Source organism: Battus philenor, unplaced genomic scaffold (assembly GCF_028537555.1).
Source record: "Battus philenor isolate CCGP_79_NKW_IND1 unplaced genomic scaffold, ilBatPhil1.0.hap1 SCAF_9, whole genome shotgun sequence".
NCBI classification, from domain to species: Eukaryota; Metazoa; Arthropoda; class Insecta; order Lepidoptera; family Papilionidae; genus Battus; species Battus philenor.
This window is the reverse complement of record NW_027181759.1, coordinates 15826243-15849999: the sequence shown is the minus strand read 5'-3', so window position 1 is coordinate 15849999 and position 23757 is coordinate 15826243. Positions and strand designations below refer to the sequence as shown.

The window sequence follows — 23757 nt, the reverse complement described above, 5'->3', positions numbered from 1 at the left end:
TTTGTCATAATGTTTCACTGTTATATAATCTATGTTATATCCATTACCACATAAAATAATCAAAAAAGTAATATCATGGTAATATACGGCGTTATTGTATAACATAAATAATTTTACATTAATATTAATCAAAAAAATATCTTTTTTCATTTTCATTTCCTTATTTAATAATGTATCGGATTGTATCTGCATAATATTATAGAATATTTTATGATAGGATATTAATCTCATATAAATAAAAATTAATTTCCAAATGTGTTGATATGTGCAAAAGTTGTGCAGCCCGAGCTTTTTGAACTTTGACAAAGAAAAACATAACTAGATCTGAGATAATCTATATAAGAATGTAGAATTAAAAATGGAGATAAAAAAACCGTAATTAAATACTGAAGCTGTGATAAACAAAGAAAACTATGATATTTAGGGGAGGTGATGAAGAATGGGGAATGAATTTGAACGATATATAAAAGGTTCTTGAGGCCCTCCATTAGGTAGACCAACGATATATTTAACATCGCTGGAAGCCGCTGGATGCCGGTAGCACAAAACCAATCATGTTGGCGAACTGTGGCGGAGGCCTATACATTATAGAAGGCGTCCATTAGCTGAAAAGAAGAAGATAGAAAGAATAAAAGAAAAATTTGGGAATTTTATTAAGGAGTGTAAAAGTCCTTTACATAAACAAGTTACGAGAATGCAAGTAAACCTCCTACGCAGTGCTCACGATTCGTGGTCTCCACTTCTTAAAGCTCCTGGGGTTGACTCCTTAACTTCTGCGCGCTATGTGGCATTGACACCTTAACTTGCCAATACCTTATATAAGACAAGTCTAGCATTGTATCAAAAAGTTCAAATCCAAACAAATCTGTGATATCAAAAAATAAAGATAACGATTGGAAAATAAATGTAAAAATAAATACCTAAGAGTAAAAAGATGAGGAAATGAAGGTGATGAAAGCAAGAAGGAATGAAAGAATAAAAATTGGATAAAAGGAAAGAATAAAAGAAATTGAGAAGTATGAAAGTGTCGAATAAAGATAAAACTCTGAAAAAATGATGTGTAAATAAAGTCCCTGTCCCAAACTAGATAGGTACGAGAGGCTCCCAATAGCGGGGGCCATCAAAAAAAAAATACCCGTGCTTATGTCGGTTAATTCCGTCCTTCTACATATCTCCTAATTTTACCAAGTAATCTTTGTTTACCATTGTTAGTAAATAAAGTGTTTATTATTACCAGTTTTTTAAAAGGGTCAACAATTTTAATAATACGCAATCTATCTAATGTAAACAACGCGTGCCTGCGACAAGGAAGTTTAGTTTCATGTCTAAATAAAGATTAGTAATTACACGACCACAGAGCAAGTTACGCTAAGTTGAACACCACGTTTCTATTGTCGCTAAGTTGCGGCACGCGGAAGCAAGCGGCATAACACTTGTCGTCCTCGAATACTCGTCACGCGTACTGGTGTATATTAGTGACCTCATCCTGGTCTAACCGTGTATTGTCCACTTGTACACACCTCTGAAACATTCTTCTGGTTCTTCTTCTTGGATTCAACATTTTCTGCAAACCATAGTGAATTGAAGCATCTGTCCTATCGTATACTATAAAGTCATTAGTTGAACACCCACTGATGGACAAAGGCTTCCTCTCTAAGTGGAAGTCTTTTGAAACAGGACCCGTTAGAAGGACCCATGTTGCAGATTTAACCCTTTCAGTGTCGGAAGCCGATATATCCTGTTTCACCGGAGAGAATTTCTAGAGCTGATACTGGCCCGCGCCTCGTAGTGCTTTACTATTCGCATTGGAAGAACTTTATTTAAAAATAAACTTGTAATATGTTGTGAATTATCTAATTTCATTTAAGAGAGAATTAAAAAATATATTTTTTTTAACTCTGAGGGAGATGACAAAATATGGAGCGTATCGAAATCTAACATAAACACCGATGGTGGCCGCTCTAGCGATGTCCAAACTGCGGCGTCATTTGCCGTGGCTTTGGGCACTTATATGTATATATATTCATAACAATTAGTCCATATAAAATTATGATGAAAAAAATGACTTTTTATATATACGTTGTTTAAGAGAGAATTAAACTTTTATTATTATTGTGAAAATTTATACCTTTATTATTTATATAATTTTTAATGAGTAGAGAAAAACTAGCCAATATTTTGTTCTCTATTTCATTCAAAGTACACTGTTTTTTGAGTCATGTAAATATTACTTCTTGTTAGGTTTGTATTCGCGTTTTTCTAAACGCTAGTAAAACTGAAATTCGGCCGGTTATACTCGCGGAGGCACTTCTTTTCCGCCCGGCATTAAAAGGGTTAATTTGGAATGGATACTGTCGCATAAGTGCAGTAGAAGCCATGATTAAAAGCTGGATTAAGTTATTTGAGTTCAGTTTTGAGGTTCAGTTTCGTTACTCTCGTATGTAGTTGAGTAATCATTCTCTATTTGGAAACGAGGAGCACGGTTGAAGTGAGGAGTCAAGAGTGGAGCGGATTCCATCCAGCGACTTATGACGACTTAAACTTAAACGAAGGTCAAACTTGTGCTACTTACATTTTATTTGGAAAACTACAGAAGATCTAACACGTAAAGGTCCAAAAATTAAAAAAAAAGATTATTTTTATACAAATTAATCTATTTTAGTTATTTTCATAAAAGTGAGTTGTTCTAATTTATATCTATAATAATCAATAATCTAAAAATCTAATCTATAATAAGAGTGTTAAGAGAAAAGTTTCGTGAAGAAAAAATTGTGATAGTATAAAGTCGATATTTTTTTTAGATTTAGGTAGTGTGGACGTAAAAAAAAACGAATCCTACATGGGCCTGAGCTTGTGTATGTGTGTATATATATACATTCCACAACATATGTTACGTTACTTTAATCCTTTCATAGTATATTAAAAAAATCATTATATCATTCAAAGGTTGTTCGAAATGCGTGGAATTTGGTTTGTTGACATACAAGGTTGATATTATGTATACATCAAAGGTTATTAAATTCCATCTACACAGAGCTTAGTTGATTATGTAATAAAATATGTAACATATTATTCAATGGAATCAAGCGGTACCTTGCGGAAGTCCATCCTAAGTAAGAAATGACCAATATTAAGCCACTTCCGCACATGCAGTGGTAGTCGTGCAACAAAGTACACCGGCTGCCAGCCCGCTGATAAATGCGTATGCGGCAAACAATGCGAATCACACAACCGCCATCGCCAAATTACTCAACACGTGTTTCACCCTTCCACGGGTCATCTTCAGGAGTTATGTTACACCGATGGGTGCCAAACACAGAGTGAGCTCAGTCCGTCGCCGCTTGTATGTAACATATTTAAAAAAAAAACAACTGCTTTATTTTTGGCCGGCTCATATCAGATCAGCGTTCCAAGATGGTGGTAATTGGTAACTTGCTACTTATAATGTTAAAATAATCGATAATTCAAAAGCTCATGTAAATACCTGGATGAATAAAGATATTTTGAGTTTAAATTTGAATTTTAATCTACATTTGGCTTATAATTTATATAATTACAACACTCATCATTATGTCAATGAATAGATGCCTTCTGCAAAGCACAGGCATTTACTAATATCACCACAACGACTGGTTCTGCTACTTTGACTATTTCGCAGGCCTTCCCCTGCTGCATCTACCGGCTTGTTATATCCACACGAGAACCTTTTGACTCGAACCCGAAGGTAGCACGAGCGATGTGCCTATTATTTTTAACATTATAAAAACGTCTGTGAAATAAATTCTGTTAATAAACTACCATAGGCTCCATATGATGATCTGCCCAGAAGAGACGATCTGAAACAAAATAGTTGCTCTTTTTAAACACAAGCAACAATGTACTAACAAATTTAACAATGCTAATAAGTAAAGAAACTTAACAATTAACTAAAAATTGAACTTGAACGCTGTAATAAGATATATTTAGATATAAAATTAAGAAAATGAAGGTTTTAAATTTTCAGAACCTTATTATGTTTGCCTACGTTCAGACCTTTGAAGAATTTGTCAACTTTTAAAAATGAAATTAATGCGTTACGAGTCAAGATTCAATTCTTGTATCTATCAAATATTTGTCACTATTTTTTATGTAAATATTAAAATTTTTGCGTATAAATAATATATTATTTCAATGGAGAGATTTAAAATAAAATATATTTGAAAAAGTATGTTATTGTATCCAAGAATATTATTCTGATGTTAATACGTGAAATTGTATGTTGTTGGTGCTCATTCAGGAAGCTAATTATAGTGGCGCAATCTTTATAGAACTATATTTGTAAAGAGCAACTGTTGAGTTTCTCGTCGGCTCTTCTCAACAACTGCCTTTCGAGCCGGGGGTAGCTGCCTGTAGGTACCAGAATGCCGTATATGTTGATTGTCGATTCGAAAGTGCTTGTGATAGCATATTAGAATAAAGAAGATTTTGATTTTATTTATCGGAAGGCAACCATTGATGTATAGAGTTAAACCTAACAGCGATCACCTTGAAGTAGTCAAGTAATAACGCAAACGAAATGTAAAGGCGTGTGTACCGCTTTCACCCGTTTCCACGACTTCCCTTGAGCGATGTGTTGGTTTAACATTCATTGAAATTTGTATCATATGTCTTCCACATATGGTTGATTTTTAAAAATTTGTTTAAAAGTATAAATTTTAAAAAGTAGTATAAATTGTCATAATGAAGAAAATTAATGTACCGTACAATGATTTCGTTCTTGATTTAATATGTAGTCCACATGAAGTCCACATCTGAATAACTATCGCATATTGAAAATATATTTTTTCTATACGTTTTTCAACACAAAATCATTAACAGAACAATATCTATCTTATAACGTGGTAAAATCTATTGATTCTGCTCATAAGAAAACAACAGAATTTGCAATGGTTTTCTTCGTACAATTCTTGTAGAACCTTGATTAATTTTATGTTATAAAATGTCGACGCATAAAACTGATCTTCTTTAATGATTTAAAGAGAAAATTGATTTAAATAAAGAAATGAAATAAGAATTAATTAACGATATATATAAACGCAACACAACGATTTAAAAGCACATGCATATTTGAATAAAGATATTTAAAATTTTTAATAAACGGTACAGTGAATTTTCGTGCTAGCCACTTTAACAAACTCATTAATATTGAACACTTTTGAGCATTTCAATTCATAGTAAAACGGAACAGTTGTAGACAAACGGTATATAATTGAGACATACGATCTTAGGTCGCAGGATTGATTTCCGGGATACAATCTTAAATAATTCACACCTTGGGCGTTAATTATATATGATTGTCAAAGCTCATAAACAAGTTTCCAGAGGATGGACAGCAACGTACTCTGCATACCATAATAGCACACTACGAACAGTAACCTCTCTGTCAACCGTGGTGATTATGGTAAATCCCCTTTAGATATCTTTGGGGGAGGTTCAGGTTTTACAGCATCAGTTGATAGAGAAAAAAAAAGGATTTTAACCCCTATCAAAATTTATGTAATTTTGATTAGAAGTCAAAAAGGTTGCCAACCCCTGTAAAAAAATTCTTTCCAATATTCTAAATTAGATGGATTTTAATTTTTAAAATGTCGTATTTTTAATCTCGAAAAGGTCTACAAGACTTCAATATCAAACTATTTGATATAAAAAAAATTTGCTTGATTTTGTTTTCCGATCAAAAAAGGTTGTCGACTACTATACTAAACTCTTTAATATACAAACTTTGCTTGATTTTGATAGGAGATCAAGAAAAGTTGCAGACTACTATAACTAACTTTTTAATATACAACCTTTTCTTGATTTTGATGGGAGATCAAGAAAAGTTGCAGACTACTATAACTAACTTTTTAATATACAACCTTTTCTTGATTTTGATGGGAGATCAAGAAAAGTTGCAGACTATTATAACTAACTTTTTAATATACAACCTTTTCTTGATTTTGATGGGAGATCAAGAAAAGTTGCAGACTATTATAACTAACTTTTTAATATACAACCTTTTCTTGATTTTGATTGGCGATCAAGAAAAGTTGCAGACTACTATAACAAACTCTTTAATACAAAAATTTTGCTTGATTTTAATTTGCGATCAAAAAAGGCTGCCGACTACTATACCAAACCCTTTAATATACACAATTTGCTTGATTTTGATTAGCGATCAAAAAAAGTTGCCGACCTCTGTATTAATCCTTTATTATTCACGCTTAGCTTGATATTGGCACGCGGCTAATAACTGCTCCGATTGTACATAACTGTATAAATATTAATCTTTGTGATTTAATTTTTTTTAATTTGCTACCAAAAACCGTTGCCACCACTGTATTAATTTTAAAATTTGCTTAATTTTGTTAAGCGACCAAAAAATTGTGAAAATGTTTTCAACCACTGTTTCGTGGTTTTTCATTGTAAAAATGCTAATCATTAATTTCTTCACGGAACTTCTGCGGGGGCAACGAGGTGTAAAGTTTGCGATGTAAGATTTTCATTATAATTTTTCACTGATAACGAAATTTATTAGTCTGGCGTTGAGGTTTCAGAGCGTCGGTGAAAGTGGTGATGGTAATCTCGAAATGTGTGCACTGATGTGCAGTTCACCCCCCGGCGATGACGTCATTTACTGATATTGTAAACTTTCTTTTAAGACACCTTATATGTGCGAATAATGCAATAAATAAATAAAATTAACTTTTAAATGCAAGTACGCATTTACATCGATTTTTGGACCACCATACATCAGTGTTGATTTGCAGAGAAAAGTCCTGAAACTCTTGCTCGTTATTTTTAAATATTTTGTTTATGTTATTACAATATCAATCCTACAAACAAGTCAACAAAACAACTTGCATCATTACGATCAAATTAAAACTGTAAAATATTGAGAAAAGATTTATTTATTTTCAACATCTAAAACTAATAAAAGGTTTAAGTTTAAGAGAGGTTTAAAACATAGTGTCGAAATCTACGACGTATAAAACAAAATAACCTTATAAAACAAAAAAAAATGTTATAATAAGTTTAATACCAATTCTATTTCTGTTGACCTAAGTAGTGTTTTAAATATGCAATATGAATGCAATTAATTAAAAAAAAATCAAAAAAGTTATAAAAGAAAAGCCCTATGGGCGGTGCACTTTGTTGCACGACTACCATTGCATGTGTGAAAGTAGCTAAATATTGGTCCTTTTCTTAGATCTAAAAAAGTTATTTTGTTATTCTCCCCTTTACTAAATAATACGAAAATGACTTTCAAATCCTCGAATCTTCTGTTCGAACGCTACTGTTTATTTAGCTATAGGATGTCCACTGTTGTATATGAGCTTTCCCCATAGATTTTGAATTTCAAAAAGACTGGTCTGAAGCGGCCTGCATTTAGCGACCTCTTCCTTAACAAGGTAAGTCGACCTTATGAGTGAACGTGTCTGCGCTTACCGGTCTATGGTTTTCACTCCTGAACTTTACCACTGGCATTTGTTCTGCGTGCTGTCTCCTTTTATTCTGCTTGATAATTTACTGTGCCATGTCTATTACTTTTGTTCATCTATGGATCTCCACATCCCTGATTGTTGTATAGAAAGTCTGAACACATCTCCTTGTGTTTCCTCTGTCCACTTATTTTAACTATCTCACTATACCAATATCTTTTGACGTGTAACTTTTGTTTCTAGAAGCAACCCGCTGTTGACGGCATTCCTGGCATTGTCTCTACTGTGTTTGGCATGCGGGAACAGCGCCGCGGTGCTTGCTGCAACTGGACTCCAGCGGGATGCGCTGCGGCAGCCGTCACAGCAGACAAGCTTCGAGGTGAGTCGAACCAAACAGTAACCATTCATCTGGATACAAGTTCAGTAGGAGAATAAATAAAAAAAAATGTTTCGATATCAGCCTTATAATGTCGCTTTTCCATTCGGGAAGCGCCGAAACATCTTGTCCTAAAAACCGCAATAAAGACGAAGGTCTTTCACCAGTGTATGTTGTGACCTGGTCATTTATTATGAACCACATACGAAAGTTCACGGTTACTCAGAGAGTTCGGAGTTATAAAGAAATGAAGAGATCCACAGAACAATCAAAATTACTGATCTACCTAATGAGAATGATCCTAAGTGGAAAAAATAAGTTTTGTAACAAGGATCGTCAATATAAGACATATGGGTTTCCCCTGTTCGATTCATTTCTTTTATCTTTACTGTTTTTTTTTATTCTAAGCAAGTTGTATTACCGATAATGTTTACATGATGCCGGTTACATATGTAGCTTGGACATATATTGATTTGTAATCGATTCATAGGAACATACATCAGGGATTCGATTTCAATGACTTCTTCCTTGTACCTCCAGATGGACTCTCACTTTCTGGACCTGGCATTATAACCACATTCTACGGCAGGGGTGTTCAACCCAAAAGCTATGTTGGGCTTAATAAACAATGATTAACTATAGGCGGACTGCAAAACTCAATGATCGTAAAAATATTTTTTTCTTGATTATTATGTAGCGAAATAATCACTGTTGTCAAAATGCTTTCACTAATCTGTCAATCCATCAGTCTACGCATGCGCAAAATGTAAGGACGCGCGGCGTATAATTTGTAGGTGGTTGTCAAAAAACCGCGTCTCACGCCGAAAATATATATATATATATATTTATATATAAATATATTATATAATAAAAAAAGGCGAATGGCGTCAAGTGATTGTTGTGTGTATGTGTTGTTGTTTGTGAATTTGTAATTAATATGAATTATATGAATTTTGAATCAACGTTTAATATTTACAAATGAGTGGTTAAAGTTTTATGTGAAATTATTTCATTCGTATGACAAATAATTTATTACGGCGTTTGTGTATCTGAAGTTGTAGGCGGATGACCTTTAAAATAAACTGTGTCTATCTTTCATATAAGCGTTTTATTTTTGTGCTCCAGCTCGTTGGGTGTTGTCTCTAACATTGCCTACCTGACCTGTTAAACTCCACCACAAGTACATTATAATAAATACATATAAAGTTAAATAATTATTCTTTTCTCATTCTATATTTCCTATTTCAGTCGATATATCTATTAAGTCAATAAACGCCTACTAAAAAGCATTTCCCTTCACCAATGATCGTCACGATGACCGCCATATTGTTTATAAAAAAGTATATTATAATTATATATGATGGTTAGATTTCTAATTAACATTTTTATTTTATTTTTACTTTGCGTTGAATATATTGGGGAGCAAAAATTTTCATCTCGAACTTGAAACGCTTTTGGGTAGTGTTTCCCAACGCTGGGCCCACGCTCTACAGAGGGGCAATTTGATTGTTAAGATTGATAAATCGAAAATGGATTCGACACTAGTCTAAGCTTTTTGTTTTAATATAAAAATAATTAGAAAGGCTTAGATGGGGCATGGTATAAAAAAAGTTGGAAAATACTGCGCATAGGGAACTCTCTTAATTATTTGCACATACTAATAGCTACCAAATAAATCACTCTTTTAGTATTTGCGATATATATATATATATTTATATATATATATATATAATTTAATTAATCAAACTAAAGATTAATTTTGACGAATCTTTTAATAAAATTGCTTTGGGACTCTCTATTGAACTTTAATTAATTGTTAATCAACATCAATATTGTGTTCAGGCGTTCAGCAACCTAAATCATGTTAATCATTGGTTAATCAGAGATTAAACTCAAATTAAAATAATGAGTCTTTCGGATATATGAAGATTTATGCCTTATCGCATAACACCCGCCAAATTGGGGTAATCGCAGTTAATCAAGCTCTCATTTCGCTGGTTGAAATTCTCATACGCCGCGCAGCGCGTACGTGTTTAGGGTGACCATGTATTGAGTTTCCGGAGACAGAACTAAATGAGAATACCAAACTTTTATCTCATGCAGAAAGTATTGTAGATCTCATTGTCTAATTATTACAATAATATACAAGATAATTGGTCATGGATGTAAAAGGCTACCTCATTTGTCAAAAAAAAAAGCTTTGGAGCTTTTAAATCTACTTTCATTCACCTTATATAATAATATATGTTTACATTAATTAATTTTCTACATTTGAAAGCGGGACAAAAGTTTCTAGTAGCACAATAAGCAACAATAAATAGTAATTATTTTTATTATATGCAAATTCGAATTTTAAAAACTCTTTTTTTTTTACTACGTATCATTATTACGTTATTTATTATTTTTGAATTAATTTAAAATGTACTCTACATTAATTGTTAGCAAATAACATAATTTATTATTTACTTTAATTCGCCTGACCGCCGCCGACGGACTAAAAGCAGCACAATAAACAAGAATACATAGTAATTTACTTTAATTACTGCAAATTCGAATTTTAAGAGCGCTTTTTGTTACTATATTTTATTATTTTAGAATCCATTTCAGATAAGATGCATTAATTATCAGCAAATAAGATAATTTATTAGAAAGGTTAAAAATAATGCGTGCATGAAACGCAAAATTTCGCTTTCTGTCAAAAAAGATATAATCATTCCTATTTTGAATATAAATTTAAATTTACCAAAGACTATAAATCTATATATAACTTAATTTGAATATTTTAAATATTATTTTCATAATTATTGTCACTTTAACACAAAGATTATAATACGTCGAGCGTTGGAGAACCTTGACCGCGGCGCGTGGGAACAGCCGCCTAACGAGATGAACATTTGAAAACATATTCCATTGTGCGCGCCGCGGCACCAGTCGCTGCCGCTGTGCCGAATCCATCAGATATAAAAACTTTTTCGTGTCTTTCTACATCTGAAGGAGTCGTTAGTTTAATTGGCCGCGTATAGAAACGGTCTGCATATTAATTTTCCAATTTTAAAACCGCTATTCCACCATCTTTACCGTCAGTATATTCATATATATTTTTTAAAATACATAATTTTGAATGTCGCTCTTCTATTAAAAACTATGTAGGATTAATACTCGTATAACAGACAGATGATATGAACTAAGTAAAATTATATTTTTTTGTTATTTATCATTGTTTTTATTTAGAGAGTTATGTTATATACGTATGTTTTATCTATATGTGCATGTTGACTACGCCTTATCTACTGGTTCCATTCCAAGGAATTTTTTTTAGTGTTTTTTTTACAATATTTTTCTCGCTTTTACTGAGCGCAGACAGTCGGGAGAGGGTTGCCGCTATTCGATACGAATCTTTCTTCAGCCAGCTGCGAGTCACGACATAGTTTTATCATTATTTACAATTTTTCTACATACGCACATACCTAAAATGTATACATGTAAACAATACAATTTGGAAGTTTTACTCATTTATATATTAATTGGTACATTTTTTCAAGTCGCTGCCCAAGCGCTACAGACTGTTAAATGCCTTGAGGTTTTGGACAATGTGCCGGGCCGACTCGTCAAAAAATTCTACCGAAGATTTTATCTTGAAGAGGTTCGGTAAATTGAACGGAGGTATATTAAGGTTTTCGCATAAGGTCACGTGGTTACGTCTTTTGGATTCGAATCGGGAGCAGTGTCTGAGTACGTGGTGAAATAAATTTTAAAACGGTGTAGGTATTGCAGTACCCGATGGAAAGATGTCTTAACCCTTTCCACTCCAATGTCGAGTGTCACTCGACACTGATTTTGTTCCACAAGCTCCACTGTCGAGTGATACTCGACATGGTGTAATACTTCTTTTTGCGGAAAATTATAAAACAGGAAAGATTTTTGTTACTAAAATGTTGGAATCACGAATGAATGAAACATATTCTAGAATCGCAAGATACTATAAATCAATTAAATTTTATCGATGCTACATAACAGCCGGTATGACAATAGAACAGAACATTGGAGTGGAAAGGGTTAATGTTCTAGCGTTTACAATAAAAAGTATTGAATAAACAAAACATTATTCAAATAAATTGTAACCAATGTAATTTCCATTGTTTCAATTACGAGTTTCTGTCGTCTGAGAGCTAAGAGCTGGTGTATCTATATTTGCATCTGCTGAACAACTGTCGGAAGTTGGCAGACAGTAACTGTCTAACGGGACAGTCATAAATGCGATAACGTACACAATACTGAAGAGCAAAACAAACTTGCTGTTTAGTGACTTGAACGATCTAGCGCGTTCGTTTATAACTTCAGTTTAATTTTCACATGATGCGAGGTTTTATGATACTTTTCTTTTTTTTTATGACTTTTATTCACTTGAAGTAAACAACTTTGCCAACTAAATGCTATAAAATTATTAAAGTTATTTCAAAACACCATGTATAAAGTGATCACTCTGACAGGTGTTGTATTAATTAAATTTTTTCTAGTGGAATGTGATAGGCCAATAACTTTTGGCAATAAAGTCTACAGGTACAGGTAAAAAAAGCAAAATTTAATTTTAATATGTAATACGAATTTAAAAAATTTTTTTCATGCTTTATTTCTTTTTTCTGAAATCATTATTAATCTTTAGATAGGGTGTACTATACATTAATTGACATGAAATGAGCTATAAATATACTCAGATATGTACTTAAAGAAATATATAATTATACTGTACTTCTTTTAACAGGATGAAATGCAGGCGTGGACTCCAGTGCTCACAAACATCGCCCTGCTCATCATTGCAGCAGTGCACTGCCTCGTGTGCATCGTCAGTATTTACCATCTGTCAAAGAGGGTCTGCCCCTGCATCCGGCCGAAGCAGCCCTACAACCACAACCAGTTCGACCCTGCCTTCAAGGTCCAACAGTGCGTCATGCACGTGGACGAGGTCAAGAAGGCCCACGACGCGGAGAAGATGAGGAATCATGAGTTGTGCAAAGAGCTAGAGATGAAACTCCAGGTGGAGACGTTGAAGAAGAAGAAAGTAAGTTTTCTGTTTGATTTTAAGTAATATTCTTCTAGGCTCATATTGCCTGTTCAAGTTTCTCTCTTGATGAGTTGATTCCAGTTCAATCAAGTCCAGCGACTTTGCTGTTGTAAGCAGTTTAGTGTTTCTGATGGAATCCATGACTTCCATCATCCTTTCCAGACCACCCTGGTGAAGTCTATACAGAAATACTAAGACCAAGATTATATCCTCAAGTTAATGTAATATGTGATTCATATTTATTTATTTATTTAATGGAATCAGGCGTTACCTCGCGGAAGTCCATCCTAAGTAGAAGAAAAGGACCAATATTTAGCCACTTCCGCACGTGCAATGAAGAGACTCTGTGTTTGGCACTAATCGGTGTAACATAACTCCTGAAGATGCCCCGTGGCGGGGTGGTTTAAATATAAAATACTATGATCAAAAATTGTGATGTGAATTTGTTTATAAAATGTACATTTTTATGTATTCTTTCAAAACAATTTCATCGCCTTCAAAGTAATCCACGTCCTATAAAACTCTCTTTTGCCAACAATTTTTCCAATCTTCGGAAGTCAGAATAGTCTTTTTCCGGTATAGGCTTCATGACCTTCGACTCTGTTTTTATCTCTTCAATTGTGTCTAAACTGCACTCCCGCGTTGGCCTTTTAAGTTTGATAAGTAGCTAGAAGTTTCACGAAGTTAAATCAGGCGAATACGGTGGTTGCGGAATAATATCAGACGGGTTTTTGGCAAGAAAGTCGCGATGCCAATGCATTATGACATCGACCAATCGAGACATGACGCGTTTGAGATACAAGACATTCTTCAAAATAATTTGGGCAGAGACAAATAGTCCAAACAGAAACAGACAGTTCTACCAACTTAGAGAAAAATACTCGCCTAAAGGCCGGGAGTGTATTCGTATACATATCATGTTGGTAGCACTAAAATATTTTTAGTTCAAACATGGAACTCTTTTCTAATCATCTTTTTCAACTTTATTCTGTTATTTATTTTCAAAAATTGATACTTCAAAACTGACATTACATTATGTTTATCGATTTCGCACTACAAAATTTTGGATGCATTTTTTTATTTTGTTTACAGTCTCAGTTCAAAAGTCAAAATAGATTCTGATTAGTTTTCATTGATGAACCTTCATGTATTACTATTTACAAAAGGTTTAATGAGTTTAAACGTGTTCCCACTTATTTAAGTGATGTTTCGCGTGAAGGAAATCCTGTAATAATGACTACTAAAACTAACAAAGTTTGCACAGATAGAGTTTGACAAAAGGGCTATTTGTCGTCAAATTCGCAAAAAGTTTTGGCATCGGAAAAATTCAAAGAAAGAGGAAACTTTGTGAAAAAGATATAATATGTTTGAAGGATTGTCTAAAGTTAAAATAGAAAGAAAGATCTAAAGGAAAAAAATTATGAAAGAACAAGAAAAACACGAAAACAATAACATAAAAGTGGTACACGTTCATTGCCTGTTTTGTTTAATGTTCAAAAACAGCAACTAAGTAATACTCCTCGTTACCTAATTATACTTTTGGATTTTCCCTTTCTCATGTACGCTAATGATGAAAGATTCAGAATAGGTGACCTTTCCATAACAGGAGGAAGCTGAGTTCGGCAGTGCGAACAGCAAGGAGAAGCTGGTGACGCGGTGGCTGGGGCGGCACCAGGCAGTTCTTGCGACCACGACACGCCGTCGGCCCGCGGGCGTACGCAAGCCCAAGAAGCTGCCGTCCGCGCCCGTGGTGCTGCTCCCCGCGCACCCGCCCCACCCCCCGCACCCGGCCAGCACGGTAAGTGAATTGGCACACCGTTACACACGCACGATTAGCGTTTCCTTACCAAATAAGCAGAGCATGAACGTCCAATAAATAAATTTGCGTAATATAACCGTTGTAGTAACATTGCTGTGTTGAAAAACAAGCTTTCTTTGCATATATACTATGTATTGGATTAACGTCGTTCAGTTTTCTAAATGTCAACCAATTTTAATATACTAGCTTGGTTACTCACTTGGACGTTACAATGACAATGAACGCAGCACGTATATGTTATTTATACTTCTACTGTTTCTATACTATGGTAATTTGGAAGAAATTGCCGCGTGTGATAAGACCGCCCATTGTACTTTTTTCTTTATTACTATAAAAAGGCGTATATTTTCTAGTGTGTGCTATGAAGAATATCACATTAGTTAAAAAATTACTGTGTTAATATAAATCTATAAAGATATAGCATTGCGAAACCATCAAACCAAACTGGCGACATACAATTATTAGTGTGTTTTTAAAAACGTTGGCAGCTAAGATCACAACGATCATAACTAGTTCCGTATCGCGCCCACAGCTGGGCTTTATGGCTCCTTCATATTTTTTTTTTCAATTAGACCGGTCTAAGTTACAAGCAACCAGCGTTTTTCGATGATTTAATAAAAACATCTGTCCACTTTTAAACGGATGTCCTGGGTTGGGATTAGCGATTTGTATTTTGATATAGCCGTCCAACCCTCAATCTCAGAAAGGCTTATTAATAATAATTTACCACAAGTCTCTTGTTGATCGGTACAAGCCACTCTTAATTATTCCTAAAACATTGGCGGAGGCATTTGTGCAGTAGTAAATTTCTAACAGCTAAAAAGGTGATATTGAATCATTGTTAAACATGGTATGGTTGGCTAAAACCTCTTTATATAATAAAGATTTGAAAATTGATTAATAGAACGTCTAGTTTACTTCAGCGTTTATTACTAATATATATTTAAAGGAATCAGGCGTTACCTCGCGAAAGTCCATCCTAAGTAAGAAAAGGATCAATATTTAGCCACTTCCACACATGCAGTGGTAGTCGTGTAATAAAATGCACCGCCCGCCAGCCCGGTATTGAATCCATTGATCAATATTGATCCTTTTCTTACTTATTACTAATATAGTTCGTTCGGATTGAAATTCGAACACCGATTTGAATTCAAACGCTGACAGAAAATAGCCGCCATTATTTTCAATCTACCCTCCAGATGAAACAATATCACCTATATAAATACATCAAAGAAACCAATAAATGGTTGCAATCGGATTCATTACGTCGTACATTCCATTAAGAGAAAGGTGGTCCGTGTCGTAGTTGGCAAATTCACGGCATTTGGCCACGGAGACTCGCAGAGGTGCCAAATGTTCCACTTGGCATCGTTGCAATAAAAGTGATTGCGGAATGAAACGCACGTAACTGGTCCATCACTTGCGCGGACTAGCAAATAATGTTTAGTATGTTGTAGATGCAACGACTTACAATTATCTCAACCGTGAACATCACATTACAATGTACTGAATAATTGGTTATAGATGTAAAAGCTTTAAACGGATAAATTTATTGCTCATTTGACAGCAAAAAGTTTGAAACCTATAAGACCTATTTGTATAAATTAACCTCTTTGTAATACGATTTTTTTTCTGTTTTACTATATCAGGCTAAAACTTTTGACAGTACGAATCAGTTATATAAATAATATATTGTTTTTATGGATCTCGTTTTTAGAGGTCTTTCGTTCCTTCTATCTTGTTTTTGGACAGGGATCATACTTTCTATATATATTTAATTATGTTTTATCATTCTCTTTCTTTCATCTTTCACAATTTCTTCAACGTTTTTCTTCTTATATTCCTCACATTCTTACATTACAATCACGCTTCTATCTGTCGTTCGCTACACTTTCTGTAATTTTATTGTTTAACATTTTTACAATAATACTTTTTTTATTCTGTATTTAAAATATTTATACATAACAAGTTTATAAAGTTCATATCCTTTCTTTATTGTACTAATCACAGTTGTTTTCATCTGTATTATGTTATATCCGACATATCTTTTATTCTTTAGATCCTATTTACATTGCTGATTTTATGTTCGTAACTTTTTTTTAATGGTATGTATAATGGTAATGGATATTATATTGGGTCCGTATGAAATGGCAGTTGGCGGCGCTACTCGTTGCAACTGACAGCTTTTGGAGCCGGTTCACTAGTGACAATCGAGAACCCGTCGACAGAGCATAGGCGCCTTAATAGCTCAACCGACAAAATAGTCAAGATCGTTGGACGCAGGCAACGTAAGACATTATAGAGGTTTTTGATATGGTCTACATTAATAGCTTCGTTCTCTTGTAAAACTGTTTTTATAAAATAATATTTACTATACTCCTAATATTATACCATGGACTTGGTGGAATTTTTAAATAATGCTAATATGTGTGTTTGTGGTAATTCTGTTATAACGTGAATTTTATGTAATCAGGGAATTAGCTTAGTTATTTTTTTATAAATGTTGTCGAGCTAATTGACAAATGGGGAAAATCCTCCTGGACACCTGGGAATTTTGTCCAGGTAGTCCGGACTCTGACCGACTAAAAACCCCATTTGCCAATCTCCCCACTTTTCAGGTCGATGGCTTTTTTCTAGATCCTTCTATGTGTCTTATTGGTTATATCTTACTACTAGTATTAGCCGTGCTGGCCTTTGCTTTTTTTTAAATTAAGTTTTATGACTATGGTTATCATAGTCGTTTTCCTTCTTTTTTTTGTTATTATTATTATATATATTGGTTCTTATTTTAATTTTTTAAATTTTTTTAGGCCTTCTTTCTTTTATTATTTATCTTATACTCATTACGTTGTTGCTTATCACTACTCTAGTATATGTCACCTGTATATATTTTAATATATACAATTTACATATCTTTCTTACTTATTTTAATTTCTACGCACAGCGTCCTCCACCACCCGGACGCAGAATTCGGCAACGAGATTTGGCGAGATACTTCTAGTTATTATTTTATAGATTAGCAGTATTGGATGTGAATATTTATTTGTCCATGTAAATATTTTAGTAACAAAATTGCAATTAATTTTTTTTTTGGAAGATCATAGTTTTGCAATGAATAACAAAACCTACGATAGTTAACAATAACAGTTAATAATTGAACGAGCGATGAAGCACGACGCATGCGATAGTGCTGTGCATCGCAGACGTTTTTCCGGTGTTTTTCTCGCGCCTGACGCATTGAATCGGTAAACCGATAACCGACAAAGATCCCGTTGTAGCAGCGCGTCGTCGTCTAGACAATGTACGCGTGGGTTTGTTTCCGCATTACGCGACTAGTATTAACACTCTTTGTAATGTACCGTATTAGTAAACGTTTGAGGTTATTTACTTTACGTATATGTAAATAGAATAAAACAAACACAAGTCGAGTTAGCTCTCCCTGGTGTCGTTAAATTCGAAATGTACACGGAATCCCTAGCATACAGCCAGCGGCCAGTTGTAGTAACATCCAGTTTTAAATCTATGTAACAGCTTTCGTTTTGCATCCTACTTGAGCCGTATTCCAACAGAGGTTCGTAACCTTTTTTAGAAAGGTTAACGTGCTCTATGTTACGATATCTATTTATTTATTACGACAACGCGAAAATTCTTCCCTGACGCTGTATCAGCCGCGTGCTCTGCAGTGTCGAGGTGGAAGCGGTCGTGGTCCAGCTTTTCACGGGGCACGGGGGTCCTCTGAGTACCTTCACCGATTCAAGCTCAAGGAGGACTCCTCGTGCTTCTGTGAACTGGGCGTAGATCAAGCCGTGGTCCACCTTGTAGCCCACTGTCCCGCGTTCGGAGGACTTCGAAACGACTGCTTTCTAAATCTAAATAATAATTAAGTAAATAGAAATATAGATATAGTAAAAGTAAAAGTAATAAAAAAAAGTATAGTATATAGTAAAAGTAATAATTGAGTAAAAAAATAAGTGAGGATACCATTGTCTCATTAATAGAAAAAAAAAATTCAACAGGCCAGTGTTCCATGATTATTGCAAAAAAAAATAGCAAAACATGTAATAAATATAAACAAAACTTACAGGTACTTACAGGTGGTAGCTAAAAATAATAAGAAATAATTATAAAGTATATAAAACAAAAACTACATAATCTGTGATAAAATGTACAACATCGAAATTATAAAATGTAAAATAAAAGATGAAATAAAGTAAAAATATTGTGATAACCAAAAGCTGTGATAGTAAAGAATGAGGCAAAGGAAGTCAAGTGATAAATGAACGGTAGAAAGTTTTAAAAGAAAGAAATTTTAGAATGTAAGTAGAAGAAAGATAGATCATGATAGAAGAGCATGGAAATAAAAAAGAAAAGAAAGTGAATCATTAAAAAGTAAAAACGTCCCTGTCCCTTAAATAAGATAGGGGAACGAAAAGCCCCCAAAAGTGGAACCATTAAATAAAAGATATCTAATTATTTATTTATTACTAATTAAGCTTGTAGATGAGCAATAAAAAGACTCGAGAAAAACAATTATAACAGATTGGTAATATCTTCAACAGTTATATTTAAGCACTAATTTCAAATGTTTTAGAAGAAATATGACAAAGCTAGCAAATCAGAAACAAAATTTCACAGCCTATGTCTTATACCCATAAGAGAAAATTGTATAAGAAAAATTGTAAAAAATTATAAAACGATGTCGTGCCTCGCAGCTGGGAGAAGAAAGATCCGTATCAAATAGCGGCAACCCTCTCCCAACTGTCTGCGTCCAGTAAAAGCGAAAAAAAAATATTGTAAAAAAACACTGGCGATACAAATTAGAATTAATAAAAAGAGCCTATGTCTTAGGTGTGTACCGCTTCGGCTATTATATATCTAGTGTAGTTCGTGTTTGATCTGACCTGCGAATAGCATTATAGCCTCGTGGTTGATATCTTGGACTTTACCTGTGATCAAAAGTTCAAAAAAACCTTTGGAGTATATTTACTAAATTTCATGTTCAGGCTTCTATGCATCGTATCCATAAGAAAGAAAAGTTAAGTTAAAACTTGTATGACCGCATACGCAACCAATATTTATTTATTCATTAATATGTGCATGTAAAGTTTACCTGTGTTTTAAAAGCATAAAACGTTACATAAACGTTTTATAGAAGTTGACTAGTATCATAATTATACTTTGCATAGAGTTTTGTGCTTTTTATTTACATTTATTTATAGTAACTTAGTAGTTTAGCAGTTGGAACCTAGCGGTAAAGGATTGAGACTGATCTTAGGTCGCGGGTTCTATTCCACAGATACAATCTACACTTTGTGCAGTAATTATAAGGAATTACCACTACTCACTAATAAGTTTTAAGAGGATGGGCAGCAGCGACTGTTGCGTATCATAGTACAACACTGTGATCGCCATATCGCCAGCTAAACGTGGCGATTGTGGTATATCCTTCAGAGATCTTGTCTTTGCGGAAGTCTTATGCTGTACAGAGAAGCTGAAACGAAGTTTTCATATACAGTAATAGTCTGTATTTGTTCGACAAAATGGCAAACAAAAATATTTTCTATTAATAAACCGGAAACCAGGTTGGGAGACATCTATTTCAATTTGCGAGAGGATCTTAGGATCTATACATTCTAACACCTCTTATAAAGTAACCAAGTTCGAGGGTTCCATGAGGACCCTGGGCTCATCCTACTATTTTACCGGATTGGAGCCAATAGACTATTAACAATTTTGAATATGTACATTAAATCAGATACCTTATGGCAGTACAGTAATACCTCGCTTTACGCGAGGGATACGTTCCAAATAAAATCGCGTTAACTGAAATTCGCGTATAACGAGGTTTATGATTAAACATAGTCAAAATTATTACAAAAAAAAAGCAAATCATTTTAATCAATCACTTTAATTCTAGGAACACTTTATGCAACACATACTCTTATTTTTTTACAGAAAAATACATCTATTGTCTTTTGGGTAACGTTTTGTTTACGTTCTTGTAATATACGTTCATAACACCCAACACTGTTTTTAATTGTTTGACAGATGGTCAAGACACCATAGAGATCAACTTCTCTATAGATTACATTATATTTATATACATTCTTTCGCGTAATTCGAGGCACTTGAGCGCGAAATTTGCAATTCGCGTTATAGTGAAACCGTGTATAAGCGGGGTATTACTGTATTTTATATAGTTAATACATTTTTATTATGTTAATTTGCTATCGAATCATGTAAACATTAAAATCAGGAAAATACAATGTCCCTGACGGATAGTCGTGAGGGGAACTAGTTGAAGAATTAAAAAAAAATATAGCCGCACTGTCGCGTTGCTTACACTCAATTACAGGTAACTGCACGTAACTATGAGAGCGTGACGAAGCTGGCAAAAAAGCCGGAGAACGCACACGAACAGACGTCCGACAGCGGGCAACGCAAGTTCCGCACGGGTCTCATTAAACGCGATTAAATTGCCGTTAACATTTGTTGCACGCTGTATTATTTACTTCCACATATATAATTTATCTACAGAGTGATTCCTTAAAGATATAAAAGCTAACTGGCGAATATATAGGTCACATATCAGCATAAAACCATTACGTAAGTGATCAGTCTGAAATATGTTTCATTAGTTTATTATATCAATAGGAATTCACAGACAGATAGTAAACACTGTTTATTACTCTATTATCATTATATTATTTATGAAAACATTAATTTTTGGGGACCCTATCCATTTCGATATTTATGGTACGATATTTCTGGACCCTACAAACGAATTGCATGCAAGAAAGCTCGAGGGAAAGTTTATTAAAAAAATTAATAATTTCAAATTATAGCCTTCATAGTGTGACATCACATCAGGGTCAGCAATGTGGGATTCTTTCTATAGCCAGTAGGTTAATAACAACACGAAGTCCGAAGTAAAAGTGCATATATTCATTGCACCTTTTTATTTCTGTGAAATTCCCCTTTTCGATGCACCGTTGACGATGACATAATGTTACCCTTACAATATAATTTCGCCAAAATATTATTTTGACGTTAAAATACGGATAATGGATTTCACGGGTCAAACAAAACGAACGGGGGGCAAATTACTAGCACATATATCATTAAAACGATTTATTAATAATTTATCTTTTAGTTACATTACAACAAGCTAATAACTTTTGGTAGTACGAAGTCTGACGGGATAAGTAGTATACGAATAAATACTATCAATCTTACATCATCGTAATTTATTATCGATTATTCGGCTTGACTATCACGGGGCTTGCAAATGCTAAGACGAATCGAATGGGCCTAGCCGAGGTCCGCTCCCAGGGGTCCAATCACTCCGTAAAGCGTCCGTTTAAACTGTGTAAGAGACCTCTAAATCTGTAGTAATAAACAACAACGTAACGTGTAACAGCTTGTATCAATGTTTCTGATCGATACCTGAAAATACTTACTTTAAATAGGTTTAGGCTAAGCGCTTTTAGCGCTTTTGTGCAACCGTAAATTCGTTGTTAGTATACAGCTGTGAAGCCTCCTCGACTTAACAGCTTAAATCTTATCTAGTAATCTAAGTAAACTAGAGGTCCCTAAGAGGATCATGTTTATTTACTGTAAATAGGTTTAGACTAAATGCCTTCAACGTGTTGCCAACGCAAATTCTCTCAATAATGTATACTACGTAATAGTTCAGGTTCTCTATCTAGTGATAGAGTCAAGATTAGTTACTGTAAAGAGGTTTAGACTCAACTTTTGTAAGGCTTGATTTTTGCACGACTACCACTGCATGTGCGGAAGTGGCTTAATATTGGTCCTTTTCTTACTTAATCTTTTTTATTCTACGTTTATACTCTAATATCGTATTTATACTAGAAAATTTTGTTACATTTTATGTCAAATTAACAAAGTTGCATACTGTTATAGAATATAAAGAAATTATTTCTTTAAGGTTTACGCTTATATAGCATATGACAGTAGCATATATAGCAGTGGTGGCGCAGCGGTAAGAACTGAGACTTGTGATAGTAGGTCTTGGGTTCAGTTCACACTTTGTGAATTAGTTATATACAAAGCAAGTTTAAGGATTCAAGCTATCTCGCCTGCCAAGCGTGGTGATTATTGTATATCCCCCCATAGATAGATTGAGGACGCTTATGTGTTGAAGAAACGACGACGTTTGAATTTAAAAAAAAATATGAACAATTGTAAATGAAATATTTACAAATGACATTACGTAAAATACTAATACGGCAATGCAATTCGAAAACGATAAATAATCGATTTAGCGCGCTAGTGAGGTGCGTGCGCTGATCGACAAGGCGCGGCGGCGGTCGACGACACATCCTTGGCCCACATTCCGGCGCACCTGTCCGCGCTGCGCACACGCCGGCCGCGCCTGTGTGCGTGAGACGAACATCAAACAGAATTCACTTTGTATTTCGACATTTTGATCTATGAACATTCTACTAAACGAATTTTCTTAAATTATTTAACTTTAAGATATTATTCAAATCGTTTTTTGATTATTAAACTATGAATGTACTGTGGTCGCCCAGCGGTAGAAGGACTTGCATTAGTAGGCGCTTTTCGGTCGAAAACCAGAGGCATTTGGAATCCTAACTACTTAGGTCATTAAAATACAAATTTGACAAAACTGAACGATTAAAAAATGGATAAAAAACAAAATATATTTTAAATAAATCCTACGCAATTTACAAATAAAGTAGAGATGAACAGACCACATTATGAGAGAGAAGGATATCAACGAGATTGCGAAAGAGATAGAGGTAGACAAAATAAGAGATGGGAGAAAGACATTGAAAACATTAAAACCTTTAGAGGAAGACAAGTTGAAATGATTTAACGAGAGTTTCCCTATATTTATATCATTATTATTTTTATTAAAGCTATTTTCTGCAATATTTGCTTTTATTTATTTTTTTCATTTATATTACGTGAATCTATATCTTAAAGCCACAGAGAACTTAACTATATATATTAATTAAATAATTAAAAGGTTCCCGAAAGACCTGAGTTA

General features: G+C 34.0%; 1 protein-coding gene across 1 annotated transcript in view; it reads left to right on the top strand.

The window, feature by feature from the left end:
* LOC137932369 (uncharacterized) overlaps positions 1–23757 on the top strand; it is a 61806-nt gene that overhangs the window by 4962 nt on the left and 33087 nt on the right. The window contains exons 2-4 of the mRNA XM_068775973.1: positions 7707–7839; positions 12599–12895; positions 14505–14696. Coding sequence (XP_068632074.1) covers positions 7707–7839; positions 12599–12895; positions 14505–14696 — 622 coding nt within the window. The remainder of the gene's footprint in view (positions 1–7706; positions 7840–12598; positions 12896–14504; positions 14697–23757) is intronic.